This window comes from Cebidichthys violaceus, unplaced genomic scaffold, assembly GCF_023349555.1.
Source record: "Cebidichthys violaceus isolate CVI_PGR_0920_01 unplaced genomic scaffold, fCebVio1.0.p SCAF_9, whole genome shotgun sequence".
Taxonomy (NCBI): domain Eukaryota; kingdom Metazoa; phylum Chordata; class Actinopteri; order Perciformes; family Stichaeidae; genus Cebidichthys; species Cebidichthys violaceus.
In genome coordinates, this window is record NW_027176975.1 from 2,502,728 (window position 1) to 2,517,887 (window position 15,160).

The following is a 15,160-nucleotide window of genomic DNA, read 5'->3' on the forward strand; positions in this document are numbered from 1 at the left end:
CCTGGGAGGACGCCGTTGACAGCGTCTCATCTCACTGTCTGAGTGCCGCTGGCTTCCATTAGGACAGGGATTGCAATGTGTGATGTCTTTGTGGGAGGTTCACCGGTTCGCACTATGTTTTAAAAGCTTCGAAAGCAGAAGTGATACCGAGGCAAGAAAGAAAAAACATTTATTGTTTATGAATGTGGTGTCACACAGGTCCTGTCAGAAAAGAAACAGGGAGGTGAGGTCTTGGTTTTGAGGTCTCTGCGATTAAATCCTGCCCTCCCCCTCTTCGTCTTTCACAAACAGGCAGCTGGACTTTGGAATTGTTCACCGTGGAGAACAACCTGCACATTCGTGTAAAAAGCGATACATTGCGATTGCAAAAGACAGTCTAACATTCCACACGACGACTAGGCTTTACATTTGTGACGCCCCACTGTAACTTTATATTGTTATAAAAATGTACAGAATAACATTTTTTTGTGTCTCAGTGCAAAAGATATATATTCGAAAAGAATTTCAGAAAAAAGCCGTGCCCTTGATAAATGTCCCCCTCCCGCCCACGTCCCCCCCCCCCCCCCCCCTGATCTGTGGCCCCCCCGACAGTATAATAACCGGCCCGTTCACAGGACCACCAATAAATAACCAACAGAAGCAGTTTTACAGTCACCGTCAGATAGCAGCAGTGTTTCAGCTTTGACTTTAAATACATATTCACAAACAACAGTGTGCCACTGTACACCCACAATTCTTCAGAACAACTTTAACTATAGATAATAATAATTACAGTTGTATTGATAGTAATTACCATGACAATACCAACCCCCCCCGCCCCCTCCCCCCCCCAGAAAAAAGAACAAATCCAATGTGTCACATCTGCATTAAAGTATTTACATTGCTTTTTCAAGTTCTCTGGCTTAATTTCCCGTGTGTGAATTTCCCAAGTAAAAGAAGGCAATGAAGTGTCTCTAAGGTAAAAGGCTGGGCGTCTGGGGAGTTTATCAGCTGGTGCAGATGCTGTTGATGGAGATGATGGCGGGGTCCACCAGGCCCAGCTCCTCGTGCTCGTTGACGCACAGCTGATAGCCGCAGCCCCGCCGGCGCTTCAGCGGGGTCACCTTGGCGTCGGGCTTGGCGCGGGGCGGCAAGAGGAAGCCCACGCTCCCCGCGATCAGCATGTGCCAGATGCTGTGGATGTAGAAGTAGTTCTCCTCCGTCTCCACGAAGGCGTAGAGGGCCACGGCCGACGTGGCGATCATGGTGCCCGGGAAGAGGAAGAACACCCAGCGCTTCCAGGTCGGCGGGTAGCAACGCCGCCGACGGATGGTGCGCACCGTCTGACGGACAACATAAAAAGGTGTTTCAACATCACCGCTCAGACCAATGTTTTTATTAGGTTTAAAGCAGATTGTGTGTGGCATCCTTAAATAAGTAAAATAGTCTGTGGGACAGATCGTTAAGCTGCAGACTGATATTTATGGAAGAAAGACCAGATCTCTGCCAGCTGTGATCGGTGGTTCCTCGACACAAGTGTGTTTCTCTAAACCAGAGAATCACACTTGAAATAATTTAAATTTATCAACGAGCAGTTGGCTTGACACTACCTCGAAGCGGAGTCTAATGTTATTTGCTCCGGCGCCTCCCTAGGGAGGTGTTCCAGGCACGACCAGCTGGGAGGAGACCCCGAGGGAGGCCCAGGACCAGGTGGAGGGACTATATCTCCAAACTGGTCCTGGGAGCGCCTCGGGATCCCTCCAGTCAGAGCTGAGCTGATGTGGCACCGGGAAAGGGAAGTTAGGGGTCCACCTGCTGGAGCTGTTGCCCCCGAGACCCGATCCCAGATAAGAGGTTGAAGATGAGACGAGATGAGACGAGATGAGATGAGATGAGATGAGATGAGATGCTCTGTTAGAAGATCCCTTGTGGCACTACTGTGCTTAAAGTTATGACCAAAACGTTTTCTCCTAAATAGAGAAAAACCTCCCGACAGCAGTTTAAGTTTTTGAAATCTGGGAGACAACTCCGGTTTATGAAACAGAAAAACCTAAATGTTCAGTGTTCTTAATGAGTTTCAAATTAACAACACTCCTTTCCAATAAACTTTATAAGAAAATCAGTTGCGCGTCAATTTCTTTCCAGAAAACTATTAGCAAACCAAGGGACCCATTCAATTCTACAGTTAATTTATTTTCCAGTTGATCTCAAAGGCCCCCCCCCCCCCCCCCGTGTTTAATGTTCTTCTTTCCTTAATTTAATGAACACATTTCATGTATAAGCGGGATATTGAAGTGGGAGATCACACAGGGAGCAGTCATTCAAAGATGGAGCCCAATGGGATTTGGAGCGAGAGAGAGAGAGAGACAGAGACAGAGAGAGAGAGAGAGAGAGAGACGGGATTGGTTTTTATTGTCTGAAATTTGCATTCATGTTTCCCGCCGCAGCGTTAAGTCCATCACAATGATCATAATCATCCGATAGATGTTTTAAATTGGTCACCAGAGATTGGCCGGTCACCGCTTTGGCTGTTTTTTTTTTGTTTTTTTTATTGTAATCTACGCTGGCGTCGTTGTTCTGCCGGTAACATGTACGAGATGTTTCTTTAACACGGGGCAATGAGCTCATTCGTCGCCGACTCGGACATTTCATTTCTTCTTAAAACGGCGTTCAGAGAGCGCTTTCCTTATTGAATTCGGTTTCTATTTTCATCGGTTCATGAACACCGATTGCTTTTAATAGATTTTTTTTTTTTTCTTTCTCCAAAACATTTCCACAAAGAATCCCGACGCTGTCGAGGGAAACGTGAGCCCGGTCACGAGAGACAAATAATCACATGCATTCTGTCGGTAAAATAGGCTCCGATTGAGTTATTATGCTAAAATGCATTTTAGGTTAAAGACAAATAATCTTATGTGACGCCAAGTGAGGAAAAACATGAAACGTGTCGTTTGCTGCTCCAGTCATTTTTTGGAACTGCACGGTTCTTTGTTCTCCCGGTTAAGACAAACATTTACAGCCCCGGATGGTCTTTTCAGGCATAAATCAGAGACCTCGTTTAGTTCGGAGGGCTGGGGATATTCGGCATTGACAGGATTGAACTTCTCCCCGCTGCTGGCTGACGCCTCTGTGAAGCAGCAGACGCCCCCGTGCCCTTCGCTCCGACTGATCTAATTCGGTTGTGTCTGTCTGGGAACGTTTCAGAACGCCAGGCGCTTCCGCGGGAACATGACACGTTGAAAGTGAAAGAAGGGGGGTGGGGGGGGGGCTCTTGTAGAAAAATGTTGCGGCGCTCAAACTTGGAGGCGCTTGAAACCGCAGATGTACGCTATTGAGCAGCTGATGAATTATGAAGTGTCGAGCGATCAAAGTGCGAACGCAGGTTTTGAAGAAGACAGAAGAAGAAAAAGAAAAAACATTAGCATAAGATCCAAGTGACCTTTTATGGAGACGTTGTTAGTGTGGAGTTCAGCGCCATAGAAGGATTATTTGGGCGTTTTTTTGCATCGCACAAAATCTGTGTACCATTCTGTAGATATTGTCACAGCATACCAGACCGTGATATTTTATATTTGTCAAATAACATATGTCAACAAGCCATCTATGGTTGAATTACAAATGTGCCAGAGCAGAAGGAAAGAGAGCCAAAGCGGAGGCCAATGGCTGTCATGTAAATCTTCCAATAGTCTCAGAAGGAAAAGGTTCTCCTCTACGGTAAAACACACCGTCTCCTTAGTTCTGGTTCAACATGGTGGATTTAAACAGCGCTTCGTCTTCCACTGTCTCCGTCGGATCCTCCAGCTCAGGGACCCGGTAACTCTCACAGCTACAACTCCCACACTTTATTCAGAGCGAAGCTTTCTCCAAGGAAACCACGAACCTTGTTTTTCAAACTCATGTCAGAGGTTTGGTGTTAAAGGCTTTTATTTATTTATTTATTTTATTTTTCAAGAACCTTGCCTGAAAGACTTATTATTTTTTATCTTCTCAGTTCAGGGAGCACATTATGACTCGGGAGAAGAGTCGGTGGAAGTACAAGCTGACTTATAATGGAACTACAACCCATGACTAATACCCACAGGCTGCAAAACTTTTAAAGCCCCTTCCATGCTAATGTAAAAGAGCTTCATTGGTCAGAAAGCCACAGTTTTTTTTTTTTTAGCCATGCACATGTTCCATCCCCATGTTCCAGCCCCGAGCTTAAACGAAGGATTAAATCCTTTTACACGTTCTAGCATGAGGAACAATAGCGGGACACGTTTCATCTGCATGTTTAAACAAGCTTGTCTATGAACGTCAAACACACATCATGTATTAAAATGACCCCTCCCCCCCTCCGGTAGAGCGCTACCTCGGAAATACCGAGATGTGCACGGGAACCACAGATTAATTACACAGTTTGACGTTAACCCTCGCAGCGAGAAATAAAGTTTTACTGACATCGTTATTCGCTAATATTCAGTAAAATATGCGATCAGGACATCATGTACGCCTTTCTGTTACATTGTAAACAACCAGTCAGTGTTAAAAATGGACAGGAGAGCTGGTAACGTTAGCGACGCTGTTAACGTTAGTAGCGCTGTTAACGTTAGCAGCGCTGTTAACGTTAGCAGCTCTTAACGTTAGTGGCGCTGTTAACATTGGCGGCGCTGGTAACGTTGGCGGCGCTGTTAACGTTAGCGGCGCTGTTAACATTGGCGGCGCTGGTAACGTTAGCGGCGCTGTTAACGTTAACAGCTCTTAACGTTAGTGGCGCTGTTAACGTTGGCGGCGCTGTTAACGTTGGCGGCGCTTTAACGTTAGCGGCGCCGCTAACGGACAACGAACGAAGGCTCTGTTCAGTCACATTACGATGCGTTCAGGCTCTGCTCAGTGTAAGGGAGTCAAGAGTATTGGGGCGAAGGTGCATTATAACGTTACCATGATGTGTTCACATGTGATCTGTAAAATGTAGTGTCGGAGAGAAACTTATATATAAATATAAATCCAGTTGTTTGAAGGAGACGTTTTCATAACAACATAAATAGATATTGGAGATGAATTATGACCTGTTTACACTAGCTATAAGCAGTTTATAATACAGCATTAAAACAAATTGACAAGATTTGTTTCAATCAATGAAAGTACAATCTTTTATTTCCTTGTCATTTAAACTGTGTGTTTTTATGAAGAAAACATATATATATATATAAATGACTATAACAAAGTAACAGGATAGCATTTAAAATGTTTGATGCTTTACAGACTTCAGAGCGTTGAAAGGATTTTTGTGTAGTTTTTCTTTTGTACTCATCCGATCCGTGACTTTGACCCGTGAGTTTTATCATCCGTTGCACCACTAGAGGGCAGCAACCGTTACTTGACTGGTCGACCGATCGCGCACATCTCTATAGCGACTATGGTTTTTCAAATGCAAGTAAAAGTCATTATGGAATAAACCCCATTTTGGCTTTAGGCTATCGGTCTACTGTGCAGTGAATACATGAGTTGAGTCTTACCCATGCCACGGCCATGATGCCCAGAGCAAACAGACTGGGTCCCAGCAGGTTCCACAGACCGTGACGGTCTAGCTGCAGAGCCATGGACAGAGACATCGCCCCCAGCAGATACAGCACCTTGACAGGAAAACACACGGATCAATAACAGCCCTCCATAAAACACTGCTGACACTTTTTACTTCCCCCGGTAAAAAAAAGGAAGACGTTTATGTGGTCTGGAAACAGCACGTCGCTGCTTTTGGAGAGAAAAACTACTTTAAAAAAAATTCGAATTTTCTCCTCACAAGTGAGAAAAATGGTGACAGAAGCGTTGCAGTCTTTGAGTAATGATTGACGTTTACCAAAACACCAGGAGACGGTTTTCATTCAGTGTTTGTGGAACTACATTTTCATTCTTTCTGCGCCTTTCTGTGTCCTGCTTCTTTTGTTGTTTTTTTGGAGATGAGCGTTCTACTTTTCCTAACACAGCTGGCGCATTCATGGAGGTCTAGTGTAGAACTGTGTTACTGCAGAAAAAGAAAAGAAAAGAATGGACCACAAACAGGCAGGAAACAGAAGGAGTGGGTGGGTGCAAGTCAGTTCGGTTAGGTTGAGAGTAGTGCAGTAAAGAAGAATTGAAATCATTTGGTACAAGTCCCTATGGTAACGCACGACGAACTGTTAGCGTCAACAGAGGTAACAGCTTGTTATTCGCTTAGCCAGAAAGCTCATTTTGAATATTTTTAAATATTCAATTAACAACTGGGACAGCACCAGAGCACTGTGTATTATTTCCGCCACTAAAAATAGTCCTCGCTATTTACTCCAGTTTGAGTAACACAACGCTACAGTGCTACAAGCTACAGTTTCAAAATGAAACAAAAGATTTGGGATCCATTGTTATTAAACATTTACGTCTTCTGTACGAAAGGAATTGGGACATTTAAGTCAGAAAGCATTGAGAGACGGGGAGCAGAGATGTCAACCATATGCTGTAATGTCAACTGCTGCTTTTACCAATAGCGTGCAAATCTGTGATTACAAAAAAATAAAAAAAGGTAAACGCCTGTAAATTTGTAAACACGCTATCAGTATCAGTGGGGGAATACTGTACATAAGTGCTTGCAGAATATTACACCACCTTAGCTTCCTCTATATGCGTGAGAGCCACGATGTAACAAAGAGAACACTGACACCAGAGGCCCACGCTATAAATAATGCCAGTTTAGCTGGTTGTTTCAAGCTCACAATTTGACATAAAGCCACAGGATATAAAAGAAATAAAGTGCGAGTTGAGAAAAAAAAATCAATAAGCTGGTGCTACACATGCGTTGGGAGAACTTAAGCCTCTCCAGGATGCCTGAGGTCTGCGTTATTCTGTCTGGAAGGAACCGTGAGGAGAAATTGGGGGGGGGGGGATTTTTTTTTTTTTAGAGCGGGTGGCGAAGGGACGACCCATGCTGCAGGAGAACAGCACTAATTGGCACAGACCAAGGAGGAGAGCAGCAGCGCGGTGCAGCCAGAGGACTCGGTGCACCGACAGTAATCAGTCATACCGCGCCCGGAACACGCATGTACACATGCATAGAGCCTTTTACAACAGGCGGCACGATTAAGTCACGGTGTTAGCTGGAGGCCAAAACAAAGGAAACACAAATCTGAGAATAGCGGGCTAAAGTTTACACACTTAAAATGGCATCCTGCTGTGGTTGTCGGGGTGCCAGAATCGATATCGCATACATTTCGAGATGATCCGAGGCTCTGGATACGAGCTACGATATCGGTGAAGCGTTCAGGGATAGAAAGAAACTGCTGCTAATAGCTTAGTTTAGCCGTCCGCTAATCTCCTCAGCCGTCACGGCTGTCTGCACAGTGCAGCAGGCTAAATTATCAGAGGGATGGAGAAGAGGGTTGCTAATAGGCTAAACTATTAGAGGGATGAAGAGATGGGCAGCTGGTGGGCTTTTTTTTTTCTGCAACCAGTGTAGCGTGAAAGCACGGTTCTGTTAGCTCGCTAGCTAGGGGACGGCTGGCGGCTTAGCTAGCTTCACCACGCTTTAATGCAATACTGGTGACAGAAAATGATCCGAACAAAGTTGCCATTTATCTGGGTATAGCAAAGTGCTTTCCTACACTGTGACATCTTTGTGTGGATGAAGCACTAAGTTAAATTTGACTAATTCAGCGGCTGGCTAGTTAGCTTGCTACTTTGCTAATTCCGCCATGCTTTCATGCCTACGTTACACCGGTTACAGAAAATGAGCCCAACGGTGGACCGGTGGCTGCTAGGAGACTACTTTATATAGAGAAGAGAGGTTGGGAGCTCCTTAGACCAACTAGCTAACTCGCTAGCTCTGGAGATGGACAGGCTAGTTAGCTAACTCGCCAGCTGTCCTCTCCACTGCTAGCTAGCTCTGGAGATGGACAGGCTAGTTAGCTAACTTGCCAGCTGTCCTCTCCACAGTTAGCTAGCTCTGGAGATGGACAGGCTAGTTAGCTAACTTGCCAGCTGTCCTCTCTACTGCTAACTAGCTCTGGAGATGGACAGGCTAGTTAGCTAACTCGCCAGCTGTCCTCTCCACAGCTAGCTAGCTCTGGAGATGGACAGGCTAGTTAGCTAACTCGCCAGCCGTCCTCTCCAGAGCTCCCGTCTGCTCTCCTGCCGTCGGTGTAGGGCCCGGTTGATTAACGTGCATTTTTCTAAAAGTAACAGCCGTGGTTACCGGGGGAGTGATCGTACATATTGAGAGAAACTTATTTTCTCCTGCCTTTTATAAAAAAAAAAGCAACGAGCCAACCAAACCTGTTAGCCAGTGTTAGCAAACGATGTTATCCTGCTACACTCCGCCAACACATATAAAGGTCATCCTGTTTACTAAAGGGTTTACCGGATGCAGGCATGAATGCATTTCTTCACTGTATTAACATTTTTTTCATCATTTCGGATGTGCTCACTTTTTTGTTCTTTACCTCCATTTAAAGTGTTTCGTCTGAGCGCTCACGTCAGATCTCGTAAACAACTTTGCCCGGGAACAAAGTTATCGCAACCGCTCAGGTAAAAAGAGGGCCAAGTTGTAATAAAAACGCAATTATCCTCTAAATTTAAATTGATCTGGCGCAATGACCTACAGCAAGTTGAGATAAACAAATCCCCTGAAGCCAAAATGTCCTCGCAAGATATCCTGCTTACACATTGGCGAGAACTTTTTGACCTTTTGAGGGACCAAACACACACACACACACACACACACACACACACACACACACACACACACACTCACACTATCTCGGCCCTTGGGTCTTTCACCCTCTCCGGCTGCTGCGGTCATGGACTTCAACAAACAAACAAACACAAACAAACACACACACACACACACACACACACACACACACACACACACACACCGTCTCTCTCTCTAGTACACAAACACACAAAGCTCCACTTGCCAGTCCTGACATGTGCGATTTGATTAGTGGCTGCGTTCTGCAGCGCTCAGCAAAAAATGAAAACTCTAGAGGACAGCAGATGTTCGTATACACTCCCTCCCTCCCACTACTCCGCCCCCCCCCTCTTCCTCTCTCTCTGTCTCATTTATGGACATGGACACACACACACACACACACACACACACTTTCCCTGAGACTGCTCCCTCTTGGTGTGCAGCCAGGGAGTGACCCAGGGAGAAGGTGCACCTGTTAGTGTTTACTGCGATCCACCGCAATATGTCAACAACCGCGGAATTCAGAGCACATTGATCTTCTGATTATTAACAAAAAAAATGGAGGCATATTGCGGTACCCACTGAAATCTCTCCATCGCTGCTCTACCATCACCTCTTTGCCGCGTGGGTTCACCTCACTCAATAACCGAGGGTACTTCAAGGATGATTAGGCGGAGCTAAGGCGGCCCACCTGTTTGATGATGGACTTCAGCCTGGCCATCGCGATGACGGTGACCCACACCGACATGAGCGAGCCGAGGAAGTCGCAGAACTGCAGGACGTCGTACTCCATGATGCAGAAGACCACGATGCCCGGCTGGTCGCACGCGTGGTAGAACTGTCAGAGGAGAGGGAGGAGGCAGCGGGTGGATGTGGACAAAAAAAAAAACATCAGTACAATTACTATATTTATTTTTTTTTCGGGTGAGTTTGTTCTTACTTTGACAACAGCCAACATGCACGCCATCTTATCCCGACGACTCTCAGACAAAAGTGACAGATGTTTCTGGTTTGGTCTAAATTTAGCCCCAAATCGGTCTTCTGTTTCAGTCACCACTGCCTACTTTGATCAATTCTTACATTTCTGAAATTGTTTTTTTTTTTTAACCAAGCCGGAGTAAAAAAAAAAAACTATGTATTTTTAACCGACTACACAAATCTTAGCTGTCTGGAGTCATCTTGTCAGTGTCTTTACAGGACCTCGTTAAACATTTGCAAAGCCAATTGATTTCTTTTGTTATATTTAAAATTGCCCAAATGTTTGCGCCCGTGTTTGCTGCTTTTCGTCTCGAGTCAAGCTGAGCTGCAGATGAAGCGGTAATTGTTCGGGTCAGGTTTTTTTTTTCTTCTAATATATAGGATAGAACATTCCCCCGTTTTGGTCACTCACAGTGGAGAAGAACATGGTGAAGATGTAGACCGAGGCCTCCAGCAGGTAGTGGCTTCGGACGGCGATGGCCACGGGCGGGACGAACATCAGGTTGCTGAGGCACAGCAGCAGAGTAGAGAGGAGCTGGAAACTGTAGGAGTAGGCCTCCGAGTTGTCTGTGCATCCCCAGCCATCCCAGCCTAACACACACACACACACACACACACACACACACACACACACACACACACACACACACAGTCAGTACTGTACTGTGTGATGATCTAAGAAAGTAAAGATCTAAGAGCTTTTTGCAAGCTTTAAAGGTATGAAAAAGAATAGAGTTGAAGCGTTTCCGACTTCCTTTAACTCTAAATAAACTTTTAGGAAGGTCTTCTTAAATCTTTCGGCTGAATGGATGAGAAGGAATTCTACTGTGGATGAATCGGTTCGTTTCAAAAGCTCGCTCCTTTTCAGAACCTAACAGCACCACTTAAAATGCGTAAAATATTTATCTCCTCACCAGATAAACGCTCCATCGGCCCGTTCCTCTGCGAACAACAATAACAACAATCAAAAGCAGATGCGTGTGAAGTTGTTTATCCCGTAAAATAACGGCGCCTCCTGGTGTGAACTCCCTCCTATGTTAAAACGCCCCCCCGCTTTGCCACTTGAATTGGATCCTTATCAAGTGGTGGATTGGATGAGACAGCGCAAATTAAATATTCGTGAGCGCTGTTGAACCGGGATGTGGGGGGGGGGGGGGGGTTTGCATCGTGAGACGGGCCAAGGGCAAGTGCTGCATGCAAAGCGCCTGCCAGGAAGCAGTCACACATATGAGGTATGACAATGGATTTAACTGAAGAGAAAGCAGCTCTGATAACAGAAGATCAAAGGCAGGATTAAAAAAAAAAAAAAAAAAAAAGGCCTCAGAGGACATGCTTTGTTTAGTTTCATAAGCTCAGCTTTTATTGAAAAGCTGCTGGTAATTAAGAGCGCGTTTCGTTGGCTTATGTGAGAAGATTAATACCAGGCTGCCATGTGACTCGTCGGGGACATGGTGGGGGGGGGGCTGCGTTGACAGTTGGACTCTGGGTAAAGAGACCCGTGCCCATCCCACCACTCTGCATGATGCATTTTCCAACAAATTAGAAAATTCTTTGCACCGGTGATGACCCAGTTTCCTCACAGGAAGTTGCATCTTATCTCGTTTGCAGTTTTGGACTGCTAAACATCAAATAATTAATCCGTGGTCACGCTTTTTTTTTTTTTGCTAATTAATCATTACTGATTAATAATTAAGGGCATTGTTGAGATTACACATTCGTACAATTACTTCTCCACTTCTATCAAACGTCTTTCTTTGCTTTGTTGCTACATGGCTTCTATAATGTGAACGTGACAATAAAGCGGACATTAAAATAGAATCAAAAGAAGACATAACTGGACCACCGCATCTGAATTTAGTTTGAATTGTGTGCACAAATTCGAATTGACACACAAAAGAGGGAAAGAGGGAAAATCAACGCTGACTTTGCTGAGCGCACTGCGACAGATCTCCCGGGACGCTCGCTCACCTGCTTTGCATTCACACGCAGCATAAAGGTAGTTGTTGGTGCGCAGAAGCTTGCACTGTCCGTACGTCCCGCAGTCGTTGATGCACGGAGTCAGGTAGGCGCGCATGTACACCTCGGCAGTGACGTTGGCGCACGCCTCGAATCTGGGAAGAAAAAAAAAAGGTCACAGACGGTTCAGAGCGTTAGATGGAGGTGAGCGCGGGGACCGGCAGAAGGGGAGCTCAGCCTGCATGAAGGGTATGAAGAGATATTCTGCACTCAAGCTTAGAGCACCACTGTCGTCCAGACGGAAATATCTGAAGAAGCATTGGACGGATTGCCATGACATGTTGTATAAACATTTATATCCTCGACGGTGAAACCTAATGACTTTGGAGATCCGCTGACTTTTCCTAGTGACGATTAGAGGGATTGCCGGTAAATATCCATGCAGGGCCGCCCTAGGATCAACTGGAACAACTCTCATGATCCCTTCGCGGTTTATCCAGCACCTTCATCAGCTCAAAATGCTTCACGGCCCAATGCTGACGAACTTCACATGCACTGTGCGTTTCCTGCTTTGCGGCAAATGTGCTAAATCAGGACGGTAAACATGGTAAACACTTAGTTGCTACGCATCGACACTGCGAGCACGTCAGTACGCTGACTTTCATTTCACTCTGCACTGCCACGTTATAGCTTCGTAGAATCAATCAGCGTGACTGTAGCAGACCGTGCCTTGTTGTTGTAATTGCTCCGGCACTATAGAGATCAAAAGGCCGTTTTAAGATTGTCAGAATTGAGACAACTTTACTCTGTTAAGCGTGGGCAATCTCCAGAAGCAATTACACAAGCAATCATTCACAAAGTGTGCCTGCGCTTTAGAGACCCACGAGCAATCTGGAGTTCTACTGTTACAGTCTGACATTCATGAATTATCTCAATTGAACCTTCGCTAAGTCCCGCCCTCGAACGCAAACGCTACGTTTCCGAGTAAAAACCCATGGAGCTAACGTCAGCAGAGTGCGTTAGCACGTCTTTAACTATAGCGTCAACGCCATGCTAGCAACTAGCGCATTCACATGCCGCTTTAGCTTTTTAATGGTTGTAACAGTGAATAGAGACCTACCTGGCTTTACAGGAGCAGTGTTGATCAATGGTGGTTAACTGTGATCATTAAGCTTTAGCTTCTATCTTTATCGTTTTAACCTTTTTTCACCTGTTTTCACTGGACCTTTTTGTCTGCTTCTCTCTGACATTCCTTGTTTGTTTTACACACAATAAAGAGTGAGTTAGTGACAGTGTGGGCCCCATGGTAGCTCTGACAGTTTAAAGGGTCAATTGCAGTAGCTACCCCACTTGAAATCTTTCACAATACTGCATTTTTTTTTATGTCTCCTCTTTTGTATTACTAAAGAACAATTTCCAATAAAAGGTAAAATTGCTTAGGTATTTCACGGCCTGATGGAGGTTGTTGTTATGCAGCTAAACGGAGCGCAACTAACAACTGCACATGGATTTATATATCATAAGTTAATCTCCTGATACTATATATGGTTACAGAAAAAATCTTGCAAAAGAAATTGCATCTTTTGTAATTGCTAGTGGATATAATCTGTCACAGAAGATGAAACTCCATAAACTATCAAATGTGTTTATTTGCGTTTTCCCAGAACCTATTTCTTAATTGGCACAGCTGCTCGCTTCTTAATCTTCAAGTTATAGCACTCAACTTAATTGTATCCTTGAAGAGCACCTATCATTTACGCTACCTATATTCTTCATTAAAGGAGACCTGATTCATTTAGCGCGTGTACATTTTCTGGGAATCTAAAGCGCGGCTACGTGACTGTTCTCTACATTTACATACCTCAGCAAAGCTCATCATTGTGAGGACGAGACCGTGTCCCGCACCATCTGTTATTATTTGTTTTTCAAATTCAATTGGAAGGTCTCAAGCGGCCGGTGGAAAAAAAATCTGCTTAATTTCATTCTGTTCACATTTTCGTGCCATTAAGGGTTCGGCAAAAAAGCTCAATCTGCTAAATAGCTAATCCTTAAGAACTTGTGAAAAACATTGCATTGGACAACTTAATGGAAAAATTGCATCCCCCCCCCCCCCCCCTTCCCTTTGCGACATTTCTCCTAATGACTTTAAACAACCCTCAGAGAGAGAGAGTGTGTACTTATTGCACTCATCTGTGGATTAAACTGCACATGATGTTGGAGAGAACAATAGAGATAACAAAGATATTTTCCAGTAATGAAAAGTTAAGACTCGTGCCCTTTATAAATCCCGCCTCATATTTTGCAGGGGCAATGTATTGTGTCAACAGTGATAATCTAACTGATACGACAGACAGATGTGGCCCCATACACCAATCCGCTCTAGACCAATACCGCAAACAGTAGCCTACCTACAAATCCAGACTGAAACAAACCTAAATGTACAATTCAAACTTCCAATCGAGTTTGCTCAATTGTATTTACTGCCACTGACTCTTGATAACCGTTACCGTTTACTAGTAATGTTAAGTGGAGTCTAACAAGTCTAATCTATTTGATTTCGAGAGTTTTAAACATTATCCATCCAGATGCTTAAAGAGATGGCTTAAAGCAAATCAAACCTGCAATCACGAGTAATCACACTACCTCATCTCTGGCACTGGCACAATATACTCTCATTGTTTTTACAAATCTCCTACTTTTGTAAAGTATTTATGTGTTTTATTGTGTTGTGTTGTATTGTGCTGTACAATGTTGTACTATAGTTTTTTGCTGTTGAATTTTCCCGATATATTAATTAATTAATATTCGGCCACTAAATTGGAATAACCTGCCCGAGGACTGCAGGCGAGAATCAGCTCTACGTTGAGGTGGAAACTGAAATGTTGATTAATGTGCTCTGTCCATGGCAAACATGTAAAACCCACCGTATGCTACTGCAACTAAAGTTTAACATTTCATGTTATGGTCAATTTTGCCATAACAATGCAGTATTGTGTTCGATGAGACAGTGCTAGCAAAGTAAAAAAGTACCGTTAGCGTTAGCCAGCATTAGAGACGGTATTTTCGGCTCCCAATCATTGCTTTGACCGGCGCTTCCCCATTCATTGTCAAACTTTATGCTCTCTCAACATCGCCCAACACAGATTTGAAACCATTGCTCTTTGCCAGAGTTGAATCACCCACCCTCTGCAGGCAAAACAAGCTAGCGAGCACGTCAACGTTAGCAAATGGACCAAATATTGCGTTCCTATTATTCAACCGTTTAAAAACAAGATGGGAAGAAAGCGACGTTATGTAACGTCATCCAACCTGCATGTGCTTAACTTGTGACGAGACCAAAAGCAGTCTATTCAAAAACGTTAATATGATCTTGAGCATGCCTTTCACGTGGCAATGCTATCTGTTTTCGGGGAGCTCTGATAGATGGCTTGTAGTTCGTTCTCAGCAGAAGGGAAAATAATTTGACTTTTGCCTCTGATTTGATGATTTCATTGACTGAACAATTAGTTTTCCAAGGGTAGTGAGGGAAATCTGCAAAAATCTGTTTTT

The 15,160-nt window shown here is 44.4% G+C and overlaps 1 protein-coding gene across 1 annotated transcript in view; it reads right to left on the reverse strand.

Annotated features, from left to right (window-relative positions):
• Positions 1-586: 586 nt before the first annotated feature.
• The window catches only part of tmem8b (transmembrane protein 8B), a 38,737-nt gene continuing 24,163 nt past the window's right edge, over positions 587-15,160 (reverse strand). Inside the window, exons 9-13 of the mRNA XM_068703676.1 lie at positions 11,624-11,766; positions 10,068-10,246; positions 9,369-9,515; positions 5,478-5,594; positions 587-1,322 (exon numbers count right to left, since the gene is read on the reverse strand). Coding sequence (XP_068559777.1) covers positions 987-1,322; positions 5,478-5,594; positions 9,369-9,515; positions 10,068-10,246; positions 11,624-11,766 — 922 coding nt within the window. The 3' untranslated portion in view covers positions 587-986. The remainder of the gene's footprint in view (positions 1,323-5,477; positions 5,595-9,368; positions 9,516-10,067; positions 10,247-11,623; positions 11,767-15,160) is intronic.